Source organism: Canis lupus, chromosome 34 (genome assembly GCF_003254725.2).
Source record: "Canis lupus dingo isolate Sandy chromosome 34, ASM325472v2, whole genome shotgun sequence".
Lineage (NCBI taxonomy): Eukaryota > Metazoa > Chordata > Mammalia > Carnivora > Canidae > Canis > Canis lupus.
Window position 1 is genome coordinate 35,490,113 of NC_064276.1, and position 14,769 is coordinate 35,504,881.

Sequence of the window (14,769 nt, forward strand, 5' to 3'; positions counted from 1 at the left end):
TGGTTTAGAAATCATATGGTGTTTGTTAGAAAGAATAAATCAACGTGGAATTCAGAAAACCTAGAAGAGTCCCAGCTAGGCCCTTATCCCTGAACCTGCTTCTTTACCAAAAAATGGGTATAATAGTTATTGCATAAGATTATCATAAAGATTAAATAAGATACATAATATAGTCTTCCTACAAATAGTGAGAGGGCTCTAAAACAATTGCATCTTTTTTCTTAAATTTTTATTTATTTATGATAGTCACACAGAGAGAGAGAGAGAGAGGCAGAGGGAGAAGCAGGCTCCATGCACCGGGAGCCCGACATGGGACTCGATCCCGGGTCTCCAGGATCGCGCCCTGGGCCAAAGGCAGGTGCTAAACCACTGCGCCACCCAGGGATCCCAACAATTGCATCTTTAATCACATTAGCATCTCACTTATCTCTCTTGTCAACCAACCATCTGTCAACTTTTCATGTCACCAATAATCTAAATAACAAAGTACAAGAAATTATCCCTATTTTATAGGTGAGGAAACAAGGGCTTAGTAAGTGATATGTCCAGTACCAAATAGCTAGTAAGTAACAGATACTCTAGTGTTCAAACCAAGAACTGGTGTTCATAAACTCCCATTGCTAAACAAACAAACAAACAAAGAGATTTTAAGGAGCTACGTATTGACTTGGTATGGAGGAGAAGCTGATGTCTTTCCTCTAAACTGCATGGCTCCAAATGCCAACCTGAAGGTTATCTTGCACCCAACTTTGAAAAACTCCAGGGACCTCTCAGGCCATAGAGTTTTCATGCTGAAAGGGATCTTAGAGAACAGAGGATTCTAGTCTAATTTTTATCATTTTTCCCTTGAAGAAACTGAATTCAAGTCCTTGTCTGAGTTATACAGCCCAGAACTCAGGTCTCCTGACTCTCAGTTCCATGCTTATCCCACTTCTTTCAAAAGGTCTGGGCAGATTTACAAAGCTGAAACATTGTACTCTACATCAGTTCTCATTATTTCTGGGTTCCATTATTACACAAGAACCAAGAGCCAAGGAATTTCTAAAGCAACAATTTCCAAAGCAAATTTCTAAAGGGAATTTAATGATAGTTCAAAATGAAGCTTGAGCATTTACTATATGTCAGACACCATGGTAAGCATATTACCTTCCCTTTTGCAGTATCTTATACACTTTAGTTATTCGAACACTACCTTTATGATATTTGCCAAATCTACATGCCATCCATATAGTTATTAACCTAATATTTGTCTTTGTATCATCTTTAAAATGCTAACCATTTTAGTTCTATCCTGTGCTATACTAGGAAATCATGAAATCCTAGTTATTTTTAAAATACATCATACAAATACATAACTAATAACATTAAAATATTTGTCATCTGTGTCTCTCAAATATTATCACATTTAGATACTCCCAGACTATAAAGAACTATTATAATCCCTGTATATCTTATATTATATTCTCCTATTATATCCCAATATGTTCTTATTTTGTCACAATATAGAAAACTCAAGCTCAGTTAAATAACTTAACTTTGGTCTCATAGCAGGTACGTAGCATCACCACACTCCAAATCCAAGCCAGGCTAATCGCAAAGTCTGTGCTCCTACTTTACTGACATCAAAAAGTGCTCAGCAGAGTAAATTAAAATCAGAACTTGAGAGATCCTACTCTAACAGGGCCACAGACTTACCTCTTGGTGTGATTGTGTGCAGGGGTAGGTGCGTGTGGTTGAGGAAAACTTACAAGGGAATGACAGCACTATGAGCTTTCTAATTTTAAGTGTTTATTTTCAAAAGTATCATATCTACAAAGAAGTTGAAAAAGTAGCGCAGTGAACGCTCCCTACCCTGTGTTCAGGAATGGTTACCATTTACATTTGTTTAATTTTCACTGTGTGTGTGTGCACGAGCACACGCATGCACGCATACACGCATACACGCATATGTATGTAGTTTGGTTGGAATCATTTGAAAATAAGCTGCAGATATTAGAATCAGTTCATTCCTAAATACTTTAGCATGTGTTCACTAAGAACAAAGACATTCTCCTACATAATTACAATACCATCACCATATCCAAGAAAGTAATAAATACGCTAATATTATCTACTGTAACAGCCCATTTTCAAAATTTCATGACTGCCCCCATATTGTCCCTTACAGCTGTTTTCTTTTTTCCAGGATCTAAGATCGCTTGTTGCACTTGGTTGTCAGTTCTTGATCTCCTTTTATCTAGAACAGTCCTTCTACCTCTTGTTTTTCATTCATTGTCATTTTTGAAAATTTCGGACCAGTTTTCATGAGTCGTTGATACAGGTTAATTTGCCCTTTTTCTGCACATTCTTTCAGAATTACTTGAGAAAAAGTTACATAGACTTCTCAGCAAACAGCAAATATCCTTAAAGTTCTGAATAGATTACATGATATAAAATCCTGACTATGATATATATTTTAGCAGCCAAATCAACTATCAGTTGGCCAAGAGAAGTAGCCTTGATCTGTGGTAGGTACACCCAATATCCCCCAAATCCTCCATCTGGACTTGAACAAATCCAGATTCATTTGGATTTCCTTAAGCTGATTTAAAATGAACATAATGCTGCTTTACCTTGTCTTCTGTCATTTTATCGGTTAGGAGTCCTCCTCTTAACTCCACGTCCTGTGATGAGTGTGGCACATGCAGCTGGCCAGCCGCTGCCTTTCTCCAGCTTTCTACTAGTTATACATTAGAGGAGGAGGAGCAAGGAAAGGAAGCGGAGTGGTCATTTTTATTAAAGTCCAAATCTAATCTTGGCAGAGGTTGACTATTGAGGAGAATCTAATCAATAAATGCTTTGCCTTCGTGACTTGTAGCTTCAATGCTTGTGCACCAGCAAAAGGAAATGGGAACAGGTCTCTCTGGCGTAAGTTACGAACCAGGGACGGTCACACTTCAAGAAATTTTAAGTACACCAGTAACCAGGGATGGTGAAAAAGAAAATCTTTGGTGTCTTTTGTAGAAGATGAGATGCTGGGCTGACGTACCGTGTTGTGAGATACAGAGACAAGGGACATGGGAGGTACATTGCACTCTGCCCTGCAGAGAACCAGTACTATGGTGTTTGTGCTTTAGAGCTGGGCTGTGTGGCCAGAGGCCCTTGTAAGCTTGATTGCTTTACCTGGATGAGCTTTGGAGAGCTACGAACTTGGGTTTGAATCTCAACATTTTACTGGTGGTATTACTTTGCTTAAGTTGGCTCCCAGTGACTTTTCTCTTTGTTTTTTCACTGAATAAAATGAAAGTAACAGAATGCATTGTTTGCTATATGGATTAAATGTGATAGGAAAGTGGTTAGTCTAGTCCATAATACGTGCTCAGCAAATGTTGGTTGTTGTTATTTTTGCTATTATTATTATTGGTATAGTGTTATGTTGAGAGGCGCTTGTAGAATATAGAGTTCTCAAGTAAATCTGCTCGTATGGCTTGAATCTGTACCCTTCTGTGTCTTCTTTATCATGTTCAGCCCTGTGGGAGCCCAGACAGGGTCAAAATTGGTTGAGCTTGAACTATGTTTGGTGACTGTTGTCACTGGCTCTACTGAGGCTCAGCTGGAACCAGTTCCAGCAGAGGACTTACAACAGACAGTCCCCCAAATCCGGGGATGTTATGAAGAAGCAGACAGTGATAAAGTGAAGGATAAAGGAGACTCCAATTTCATGTGTCTCTTATTTCACCACCGCCCTTTTATTTCTATTATCTCTGCAGGGCAACCCAACGAGTAAATAATTCAGTCTAAACCACAAACTTGAGCCCAGCACAGTCCTAGGTTCTGATATGCATGAAATAAAAGACACTTAGGTGTTCACAAGGTATAAGAATATTGTCTAAATGAAATCACAAACAATAAAAGTTTTTTTTGGTAGAAAAACATGAACTAATATATTATTAGCAATAATAATTAATCTTTATTGAGTTGTTGCTTGTCGCCAGGTGCTGCTCTCAGCATTTTACACGGATTACTTTTTCATCCCAAGGCAATCTCCTTTGTAAACTGGGCTTTGGCGAGCAAAGTTAGCCCAGATAGCCACACGGACGTCAGCGCACAGCCAGCACCTGGCTTTCTGCACCAGTTTCAGCTGGTTCTGCACCCGTTTCGGCTGGGGATGCGCGCTGCCCACTCGTCAGAGCGCCCACGATCAGGAGAGGATTTCTTAGCAAACCACTTTCCAAGCGACTTGACACTGCAGGGAGGAGTCTTGGGGCAACCGTGAGAAAGGAGTTCCCTTCTGACTTTTACCAACCTCGGGGTCCTGAGTCGTCCTTTTAAGAGACGGAATTGGCCTCGCGCGCGGCGTGGGGTCCGGGGAGCCTGCACCCACCCCCCACCCCCCATCCCCCATCCCGGCGCAGGGGGCGCGCCCTGGAGCCGCGCGCCCGCCTCCCCCGGTTTGGCCAGCACCTGTCCCTGCTCTGTCTCGCCCGGAAAGAGCAATCCGTGCCCCTTAGGGATGGGCTGAAGCTGCCTCCGGGGCGCAGGGAGGCGGGCGCGGGATCGCGGCGGAGGCCTGGCGCGGGAGGGGCTGCGGTGGCACCTGCGCGTTCCCCGGGCGGTGATGGGGCGCTGGGGGGGGGGCGCCCAGGGGCTCCGAGAGATCCCCGCTGAGCCGTGGGGTGGTTCTTCACGCTCCAAACCTGGAAGGGCAGAGTCTGATTACTTCTTGGCTGATCTAATCCTCGTGGTAGATAGCCCTGGCTCTAGGGGGGAGAGTCTCCAAGGATAGGAAAGAGTCCCTCCTCTTCCCCCCTCTTTTTCTTCATTATTTTTCTTCCTTTCAGCAACAGGAGACTTCTAGAAGAGGGAGGAGAGGAAACCAGCCCTCCCAGCTTGCTGCATTCCTCTCACCGGGCAGGTGCGGAAGGCAAAGGCGTCCCGGGGAACCCCATCCAGTGTGTTGAACTGGGCCAAGCTAGGGGCGCAGGGGGCAGCTGGAGACTCCTTGACCCTGTGGGAGACAAGTGCACTTTAAGATTTCCGAGTCAGACTCGCCCTCATGGTACTTGCCTCTTGCCCTCTCTAGACACTCTGGTCGGGGCCACCAGCATCTCTCCCGGCTGTGACCCCCTGGCCTCCCTGTCCCCATTCTTACCCTACAGTCCCCTTTGACAGAGCAGCCAACAGTGGTTTAAAAATTAAACCAGACCATAACCCCCTTTGCTTAAAAGTATCCAGAGGCTTCCCAGTCACCCTTAGAAAGAAACCCGAATTCTTTTCTATGGCAGGAGCAGCGGGTTTGGTGTAGTGTTCATTCCCTGACGCTGGGATCTCTCCTCCTCCTCCTCCTCCTCTCCTCCCCGTCTGCTCAGCCACACTGGTCTCAGGCTTGTTTAATGTATTCCAGGCTCAGCACCTTTGTACTCCTCGGGCCCCTGCCTAGAGCACTCTGCCCCAGATTAGTACGTGGCTGGCACCTCTACAATCAGATGACAGCGCAGACTCTCTAACCAGGCTTGTTCAGGTGGATGCCACCTCCCTCTTCCAACTCATTCTCGGTCCTATTACTCTGCTTTTATTTTTTCACAGCCCTTATGCTTGAAATTTTATTTACTAGTATTTTATAATTAAAACAAAATATTTCATTAATAAAATAATGAATAATAAATGACAATATTATGTATTAGATATGTATTATATACATTATGTGTAATAATGGTTATCTATAACATAATAAACATATTTAATTATTTAAATATTACAATTATTTTAATTAAAATGTATTATTATTTTATTATTTTACATGTCTATTATTTATTATGTTCCACTTTCCCCACCATATTTAGGTTCCATGAATGTGGAGACCTTGCCCATTATGTTATTTCCAGTGCCTGCTAGAGTGGTGGGTACATAGTAGGGACCCAATAAGTATTTATTCATTTAATAAATGAAGGAAGTTCAAGAAGAGTTGCCACATGCTTGGGTTTTGTTTTTTAAAGATTTTACTTTCTTACTGGGGGGGAGAGAGAGAGAAAACATGAGCAGGGGGAGGGGCAGAGAGAGAAGCAGACTCCCCAGTGAGCAGGGAGCCCAATGTGGAACTAGATCCCGGGGTCCTGGGATTATGACCTGATCTGAAGGCACGCACTTAACCAGCTGAGCCACCGGGCGTCCACCACATGCTTTCTTTCAATGCGGGAGGAGGCATCTGAGGCTGGCATTAGATATTTATTGATTTAACGTTCAATAGATGCAGTATTTACACTGCATTTTGGTAGGCACCAGTTACAACAGTGAACTGAACAGACAGGTCTCTGCTCTTACGGGGCTTACATTCTATGAAAGATACAAGATGGGTGCTGAGAAAGAGAACACCAGGGGGTGCCCACTTTAGAAAAAGTGCTCAGAAGAATGTTCTTTGAAGAGGTGTCTTTTTAGTTGATACCTGAAGAAGGAGCAGGCAGGGTGGAGGGGGAAAGTATGTGCCAAGCTTCAGGGAGGAAAGATCTTAGGTTGAAGGATAAGAGAAGTTTGGTTAAAGAAGGGGAGCAAGAGGAAGTGGCAAGGGATGCTATTGGGGAAATAGACAACAGCTATATGCAGTCAGAGCCTTGAAGGCCATGGGAATGAGCTTGGAGTCATGCCAAGGACAATGGGAACTCCTTGGATGGGATTAAGCATGGAAGTGATGTGATCCAGTATCCGTTTTAAGATTACTCATGCTGCTGAGTGAGGGGTGGAATGGATGGGGCACTCATGAAAGAGGAGAGACACAATTGCAAGGCTCTTACAACAAGCACCAAAAATAATAGTGGTAGCAGGGAAGGAGAAGTAACAAATGCAAGATATATTTTAGTGGCGAAGCTGGACTTTTTCCTAAAAGTTTTGGAAGAGTGAGAATTCAAGATGGCAGATTGGCTTCTGGATGTTGAATTGGGATGACTGTGATGCTATTTAATGGTACCGATGCTGGATTGTTTATTCATCTGAGTGATAATCTAAGTTCATCTCCCAGACCTCAAGAAGGGTGGCAATAAAATAATCGAAACAGATACATTTTGTTTTACTTTTTAGAAGTTAAACTTTGTCAAATAATTGTAGTTGTCCGAAATAGTATAGAGTTCCCATATACCCTTTACCCAGTTTTCCCCAATGTAACATCTTGTAAAACTATAGTATAATATCACAGTCAGGTTATTGATATCAGTAGTCAAGATACAGAACATTCCCATTGCCACAAGAGTCTCTCATGTTGCCCTTGTATAGCCACAGCTACTTCCCTCTCACCCTTACTGACTCCCAAACTGTGGCAACCATTAATCTTTCCAACATTCCTATAATTTTGTCATTTAATGAATGTAATATAAATGGAGTTAGCTAGGATGGGTAGTGTTCTCCAGAGAAACAGAACCAATAGTACACGTGGATAAATATGAGAATATGAGAGAAAGCGATTTATTTTAAGGAATTGCCTCATGTGGTTGTGGAGGCTTGGTGAGTCCAAATTCTGATGGGGGACACCGGCAAGCTGGGAACTCAGGAAGGAGTTGCACATCAAGTCCAGAGGCAGTTAGCTAGAGAATTCCCTCTTGCTCTAAGGAGATCAGCCTTTTGTTCTATCAGACCATTGGCTGATGAGACCCACCCACATTCTGGAAGACAATCTACCTTACTCTAAGTCCACCAATTTGTTTATTTATTTATTTATTTATTTATTTATAATTTTTTAAATTATTTTTTTAAATATTTTTTTAAATTTATGTATTCACGAAAGACACACACACACACAGAGGCAGAGACACAGGCAGAGGGAGAAGCAGGCTCCATGCAGGGAGCCCCATGTGGGACTCGATCCCAGGACTCCAGGATCACACCCTGAGCCAAAGGCAGACGCTCAACCTCTGAGCTAACCAGGTGTCTGTCCTTCCACTTTCTTTTTCTTTCTGAAATTTGTAGTTCCTTTCCTTTTCTATACAAAATTCAGAATAATCTCATATATATTTACAAACATTTCTTGCTGAGGTTTTGATGGGAATTCCATTAAACTTGTATACCAGTTTGGAAACAACTGATATATTTGCCGTGTTGAATGTTCCAATCTATGAATATGCTCTTCATTTATTTAGATCTTCTTTGATTACTTTTATAGGTTTTATAATTTTTAGCATATGAATCATAATACATATGCATTTTTAATTTTAGTGTCCATGCATTTGTTGCTAGACTATAGAAGTATAATAGATTTTTGCTTATTTATCATATATCCTACAACTTTGCTGAACTCACCTACTAGTTCTATGAGTTTTTTTTTTTAGCAGATTTCTTGAGCTTACTTATGTAGACAATCATGTCACCTGAAAATAGGGAGAGTTTTATTTGCTACATTCTGACCTACATGACTTTTATTTCCTTTTCTTAACTTATGACACTGGCAACAACTTCTAGCACCGTGATGATTAAGAGTGATATAAGTGGCTATCTTTACCTTGTTCTTAGTCATTGAAGAAAGCATTAGTCTCTCAAAATTAAGTATAATGTTAGCTCTGGGTTTTCTGTAGATACTCTTTATCAGGAGGCAGTTCCTCTTCAAATCAATTATTCTAGGACTTTTTTAAAAATCATGAATCTGTATTGAATTTTGTCAGTTTTTTTCATCAATTGATCATGTGATTTTTCTTCCTTAACCTGTTAATATGATGGATTACATTGAATGACTTGAATCAGAATTGTTTCTCTGGAATAGCTTCACTTGGTATTGAGTATAATATTTTTTATGTATTACTGAGTTCTTTTTTTCTAGCATTGGGTTAAGGATTTTTATGTCAGTATTCATGAGAAATACCAGAGTTTTCTTTTTGTATCATCTTTGTCTGGTTTTGATATCAGGGTAATATTAGGTTCATCAAATGAATTTAGAAGTCATCTTTCATCTTCAGTTTTCTGGAAAGGATTGTATAAAAATGATGTTTAGTAGGATGCACCAATCAAAAAGTCTGGGTCTGGAGATTTCTTTTTGGGAGGTTTTAAATTATAGATTCAATTTCCTCAGTAGTTACAAGATGATTCAAATGATCTATTTCATATTGGATGAGTTGTGGCAGTTTTGCTTTTTGAGAAAGCAGTATATTTCATCTAATTTGTCAAATTTATGTCTTTATTAGTATTCCTTTATCATTCTTTTTATGTCTGCATGGTTTATAGTGATATATCTTGTTTCATTCCTGATATTGATAATTTTTGTCTTCTCTCTCTGTCAGTCTTGCTAGAGGTTTGTAAATTTTATTGATTTTTTTTCAGAGAAGAAGATCTTTATTTCATTGATTTTCTATATTGTTTTTCTATATTCAATTTTATTAATTTCTGCTCTTATCTTTATTAGTTTCTTCCTTCTGCTTACTTAGGGTTTATTCTGGTATTCCGTTTCTACATTCTTGAGATGAGAGATTAACTGATTGCTTTGAGGATTTTCTTCCTTTCTAAGAAACTTAGAATTTAGTGCTATAATATTCCTTCTCAGCGCTGCTTTAACAGTGCCTCACAGATTTTGACATGTTGCATTTTAATTTTCATTCTGTCAACGTATTTTTTTAATTTTTTATTTATTTATGATAGTCACAGAGAGAGAGAGAGAGAGAGAGGCATAGACATAGGCAGAGGGAGAAGCCGGCTCCGTGCACCGGGAGCCCGACCTGGGATTCGATCCTGGGTCTCCAGGATCGCGCCCTGGGCCAAAGGCAGGCGCTAAACCGCTGCACCACCCAGGGATCCCTGTCAACGTATTTTTTTTTAATTTCCCTTGAAACTTCCTCTTTGACCCATGAATTATTTTAGAAGTTTATTGTTTAGTTTCCAAGTGTTGGGAGTTTTTTCTCTCTCTGTTATTGATTTCTAAGTTGATTCCACTGTGCATGATTTCAATTCTTTTAAGTTTGTTTAGATTTGTGTTATGGCCCAGAATATAGTCTATCTTCGTATGTGTTCCATGAGTACTTCTGTTGTGTCTCTCTTCTGTTGTTGGGTGGAATGATTGATCAATGTTGATTAGGGCCTGCTGGTTGATGGTGTTGTTGAGTTCTTCTAGCTCTGTGGTCTAGTTGTTCTATCAATTGTTGTGGGAGGAGTATTAGAGTCTACAACTGTAATGATGGATTTATCTATTACTGCCAAGTAAAAGTAGAAGTCCATGTTGCCCATTGAGCTTACATTGACACCCAAGGTAGTGGGAGGGCTTTTCATTCATGATGGTCAGGGGTAGGATTTCCTCTTCTCATGTGGTCTCCAATGACACCATGATAAGGATGATTTCATTACTGATGAGCAAGGTAAAATTCCTGTCTCTCCAGTAGGCATCTTCTGTCAATACCCTGACAGGAAGGGTAAGGAGGGGCTTTGTTATTTCAAGTAGGAGGGAAAATCTAGAGTCCCCACATGATTTCCACTGATATTGGTGAAGGGGAGTTTCAGTAAAGTATGGATAAAAGTCCTGTTCCCTACTGGGCCTTCTTTGACATCGTCCTGGTAAAGATGTTAGTTTTGTTTTTTGTTTTTTGTTTTTTTTTTAGAGCCTCACAATGTGGAAGTGTAGGCTCCCTACTTAGTCTTTGCTGGTATCATTTGGGTTGCAGCCATAATTTTTTCTGTGGTGACTGGCTGGAATAAAGCAGTTATTATGCAAAAGGTTTTTTGTTTTGTTTTGTTTTCCTTTCTAAGTTTCCCTTTTCCTTGTCCTTTGGCTAGAGAGAGCAGGTTTTTGAAGGTGAGAGGCAGAGACATAAGCAGAGAGAGAAAGCAGGCTCCATGCAGGGAGACCAATGCGGGACTCGATCCTGGGACTCCAGGATCACGCCCTGGGCTGAAGGCAGGCACCCAACCCCTGAGCCAACAGGCATCCCTGTTTGTTTGTTTTTTTAACTTGTTTGTACCCATCGACATTTCTGGGTTGCTGACTTCATTCCAAATCAGGGATATATGAGGCAGTGGAATTCACCACTGCCATTTTTCAGATGTTGAAGTTTCTAGCCAGGTAGCCCTCTATTCTCCACTTTCTGTAGTCTTATGTTTGTTTTATATTAATGTCCAGGATTTTTTTTTTATTCCAGGAGGAATAAGGAAAAATATGTCTACTTCATCTTCCTGGTTGCAGAAGGCTTGTTTCACTTTTAAAAGACTTTAGGGAAAGAAACCTAATTAATTATAAAACAAACACAGAGCAAATAAATAAACAAAAGATGAAGTCAAGCCAAACAAAGAACAAAAAATTTTTTATGGCATTTAACCTAACTTTCCCCTGAAGTAACTTCCGTTCTCCCATTCTTTTTGCTTTTTCTTATCTCATCAACACTAGAATTGAGAAGTTACTCTTTTCATCCCCTGTACTTTGGTTCATCATATTTGGGGTGAGATATAGGGGAAAGAAAATGAGTTGGAGGTAGATAAATTGTGAGCTAAAGACCATCTCCCTTCAAGCTTCAGACAACTGGATATTAATTGCCTACTCATTATCTTCATGTAATTGTCTAATAGGTACAATATGGATTTTATCATAATTAGACAGAGACCTTGATTTCTTACCTTCCTATGCTCAAATATGCCACTTGCTACTAATGTAGCTTTGGGCCTCAGTATCTACTTCTGTGAGACCGATAGGATAATGCCTACTTCTTGGGTTAGTTAAAACCTTTAGTCTTCTCCAAAGCCAAAGCCAACACTCCTTTCTAGCCCCCCTCATACCTTCCTAAGGACCTCACTCCTGCAATTATCCACTACTCTTCTTGTCATCAATAGAAATCAATTTCCGCATCTCTACTGAATCATTTACTTCACTGGTGTAAAGCACATTAACTTGGCCCATCTCGGGGAAAGTATCTCCCTTAGCTTCCTAGATGTTGCCTCATTTCTCTGTTTCCCTTCATGGCAAAACTCGTCCAAAAAATTGTGAACGCTATCTACACTGTTTACCATTCTTTTCTCCTCAATCTACATTAAGTGGGCTTTTGTCCCTCACCACACCTCTGAAATAGTTCTTTATGAGTTTCCCCACAATCTAAATCTCCCCAAGGCTAAAGGGCAATTCTGTATCTATTGGACCACTCCCCTTTTTCTTGAAATGTTTTCTTCTCTTGACCTCATGACAAATGGACCACTTGAACCCAAAGGCCACTGTCTCTCATTTTCTGACTCCTTCTTCATTTCCAGACTTAATAGTTTTATAGTCCAGTACTCAGTCCTTGGCTTATTTCTCTTTTTATCCACATTCATTCCGTAGATAATCTCATTAAATCTAATGGCTGGTATCCAATAAAATGTCCTGTGATGATAGAAATGTTCTTCATCTGTGCCGTCCAGTGTAGTTGCCACTAGCCACATGTGACTATTTAAATTTTAATTAGTTAAAATTTAAAGATTCAGTTGCCTGTTGTACTAACTATACATTTCAAGTGCTCAGTATCCATGTAAGGCTAATTGCTATTATATTGGACAGCATAGAAGTACAATTATCTGTTTCTCTTTCCAAACTTCAGATAATACTCAACATCTCTATGTAAATATCTATGAGTTTTTGTCTTAAGTTAATCCTATGTAAGTAGAACTCTTTCTCTACTTCTTTATCTTTAAATTTGCTACACAACAAGCCTTTTCTTGTTCAGTAAATGGCATCAAAATTGCTCCAGGGGCCAATTCACTGGAGAGCTCTGCCCACTATGCCTTCCAAATATGCCTTGAAACTGACCACATCTCACCATCTTTATCACTATCACTCTGGTCTAAGGAGCCACTCTCTCTTGCCTTGACTATTGCAGTAGCCTCTGAACTGCTCTGCCTGTCTCAATTCTTGCTCCTCTGCAGTTCATCTTCCTTATGGCAGTCAGGAAATCTTTAACAATATTTAAAAAATAAAAAGTCAGAATACATTTCCCAGTTTAAAATGCTCCAATTGCTTTCTAGTTAAAGGAGAATAAATCAGAACTCCTAACCTTACCTTAAAGGCCTGCATGATTTGATTCTTTGCTTATATATTAACATCTGCTCCTCCACCTTCAACTTGTTCATTTTACTGCAACCACCAAGTTGCTTGAAACCATTGAGCTAGCGCCTTTCTGTCTGGAACAGTCTTTCCAGGATGGATGCCTCCTTCTCATAATTTAGTCTCAATTCAGATATGTCCCTCTCACCTCCACCTACTTCCTCCTCCAATCTACCTCCACCCATCCCCTCCCTGACCACCCTAGCTAATATAGCATCTTCCCTGCTTTCCCTTATTAACATAATTACCCTATTATAATTTGTTCATTGCATTTGTTAATACCTAACCCCACCTTATGTATTTGTTTCCATGTTTATTTTTAGTCTCTCCCCTAATACAATACAAAGTCCTTAAGGGACAGACTCTGTCTATCATGCTCACTGTTGTATTCCCAGCCCCCCGAATATAATCAGTACACCCACATGGTAGGTGCTCCTAAAGGACTGACTTATTAACTTTAGGCTTTTCTGGGGGTATTATATTTGTTGATTAATTCATAATTAGGCAATATACGCAATTTGCCAGAATCCCTTCCTACCTTACATCAAGAGTAGACTGCCTAGCCCCTGGAGGATTAGTACACGCTTGATAAGGTACTGATAAAATCATGACCAGGTGGGCACAAGTTACCACCACGCGTACCAAGAGACCTTTGGCTGCAACATCATGGGAAGACATGAAGAAGGGGTCCTGTGAGGGAGAAAGCCAAAACCTACCAAAGAGTAAACAACTTGAAGCCAATAGGCTTTCTGTGAAAAATGATGCTCCCAAAGCAAAACACAGAAAGGACAAAAAGAAAAAGGAGTATTTAAATGAAGATGTAAATGGATTCATGGAATACCTAAGAGGAATCCACAGATGATTCACAATGGAGAGATGATAGCAACAGACAGTCAGGAGGTAAGGGAAGAAATTGCGGTTGCCTTAAAGAAAGCCGAAGGGAAGGAAGAAGACTGAAAAGACAAGCAGCAAAGAAAAATGCAATGGTATGTTTCCATTGTAGAAAACCTGGCCATGGGATTGCAGATTGCCCAGCTGCCCTTGAGAATCAAGATTTGGGCACTGGAATATGTTATCGCTGTGGGTCCACAGAGCACGAAATAACCAAATGCAAAGCCAAAGTAGACCCAGCTCTTGGTGAATTTCCTTTTGCAAAATGTTTTGTTTGTGGGGAAATGGGACATCTGTCCAGATCTTGTCCTGATAATCCCAAAGGACTCTATGCTGATGGTGGTTGCTGTAGACTTTGTGGCTCCGTGGAACACTTTAAGAAAGATTGCCCTGAGAGTCAAAATTCAGATCGAATGGTCACAGTTCGTCCCTGGGAAAAGGGAATGAGTGCGGACTATGAAGAAATTTTGGATATGCCTAAACCACAGAAACCCAAAACAAAGATACCTAAAGTTGTTAATTTTTGATAGTGACTAGTTCTATCATTTGTTACCACCTCATTGTTAAACATGAACTGAGCCTAATTCACAAATTGGAGCTGGGCTTCTTTGGAAACCTGTGTTGTGGGACCAGTATGATCTGGGTATGATCGAACAGTTTCCTGAGTGCTTTCCATTAAAGAGTGCTTCTATCACTGGAGAAAATCACTGAAGAAAAGTATAAGATGTTTAAATTGGATTCTCTCAAAGAACATTTTTAACAGAACTGAGGTATTACTGAGTGGTTATATGCTTGATTGTAACAATCACCTTTTTATTAAAAATTATGCATTAATGTGAACTACCCCTAAACAAAGTATAACTGCTTTGCATTTGGAA

At 40.3% G+C, this 14,769-nt stretch overlaps 2 protein-coding genes, 1 long non-coding RNA gene and 1 pseudogene across 6 annotated transcripts in view; 2 read left to right on the forward strand and 2 right to left on the reverse strand.

The window, feature by feature from the left end:
• Nucleotides 1-2,746, reverse strand: part of SLC2A2 (solute carrier family 2 member 2) — a 31,762-nt gene extending 29,016 nt beyond the window's left edge. Inside the window, exon 1 of one of the 2 annotated variants that reach the window (XM_025425585.3) lies at nucleotides 2,613-2,746. In XM_025425585.3, the coding sequence (XP_025281370.1) occupies nucleotides 2,613-2,627 (15 nt within the window). In that variant the 5' untranslated portion in view covers nucleotides 2,628-2,746. The remainder of the gene's footprint in view (nucleotides 1-2,612) is intronic. The other variant, XM_025425586.3, reaches the window with a different exon arrangement.
• On the forward strand, nucleotides 396-5,679 carry LOC112645962 (uncharacterized). 3 transcript variants are annotated; one of them, XM_035710381.2, is made up of 4 exons: nucleotides 396-2,907; nucleotides 4,019-4,251; nucleotides 4,821-5,038; nucleotides 5,384-5,679. In XM_035710381.2, the coding sequence occupies exons 1-4, from the start codon at nucleotides 2,863-2,865 to the stop codon at nucleotides 5,437-5,439; spliced, it is 552 nt and encodes a 183-aa protein (XP_035566274.1). In that variant the 5' UTR covers nucleotides 396-2,862; the 3' UTR covers nucleotides 5,440-5,679. The 3 variants fall into 3 exon arrangements, with proteins under 3 accessions (XP_035566274.1, XP_035566273.1, XP_035566275.1); XM_035710382.2 differs by having other exon boundaries at nucleotides 1,337-2,907; nucleotides 4,821-4,894; nucleotides 5,384-5,670; XM_035710380.2 differs by having other exon boundaries at nucleotides 397-2,907; nucleotides 4,821-5,678.
• On the reverse strand, nucleotides 4,377-5,420 carry LOC112645963 (uncharacterized). Its single transcript, XR_003127383.3, has 3 exons — nucleotides 5,230-5,420; nucleotides 4,888-4,987; nucleotides 4,377-4,676 (listed from the first exon to the last, which is right to left on the reverse strand). It is a non-coding gene; the product is annotated as an uncharacterized LOC112645963 (long non-coding RNA).
• A 7,554-nt stretch (nucleotides 5,680-13,233) lies between the features above and the next one.
• LOC112645961 (zinc finger CCHC domain-containing protein 9-like) lies at nucleotides 13,234-14,769 on the forward strand (annotated as a pseudogene).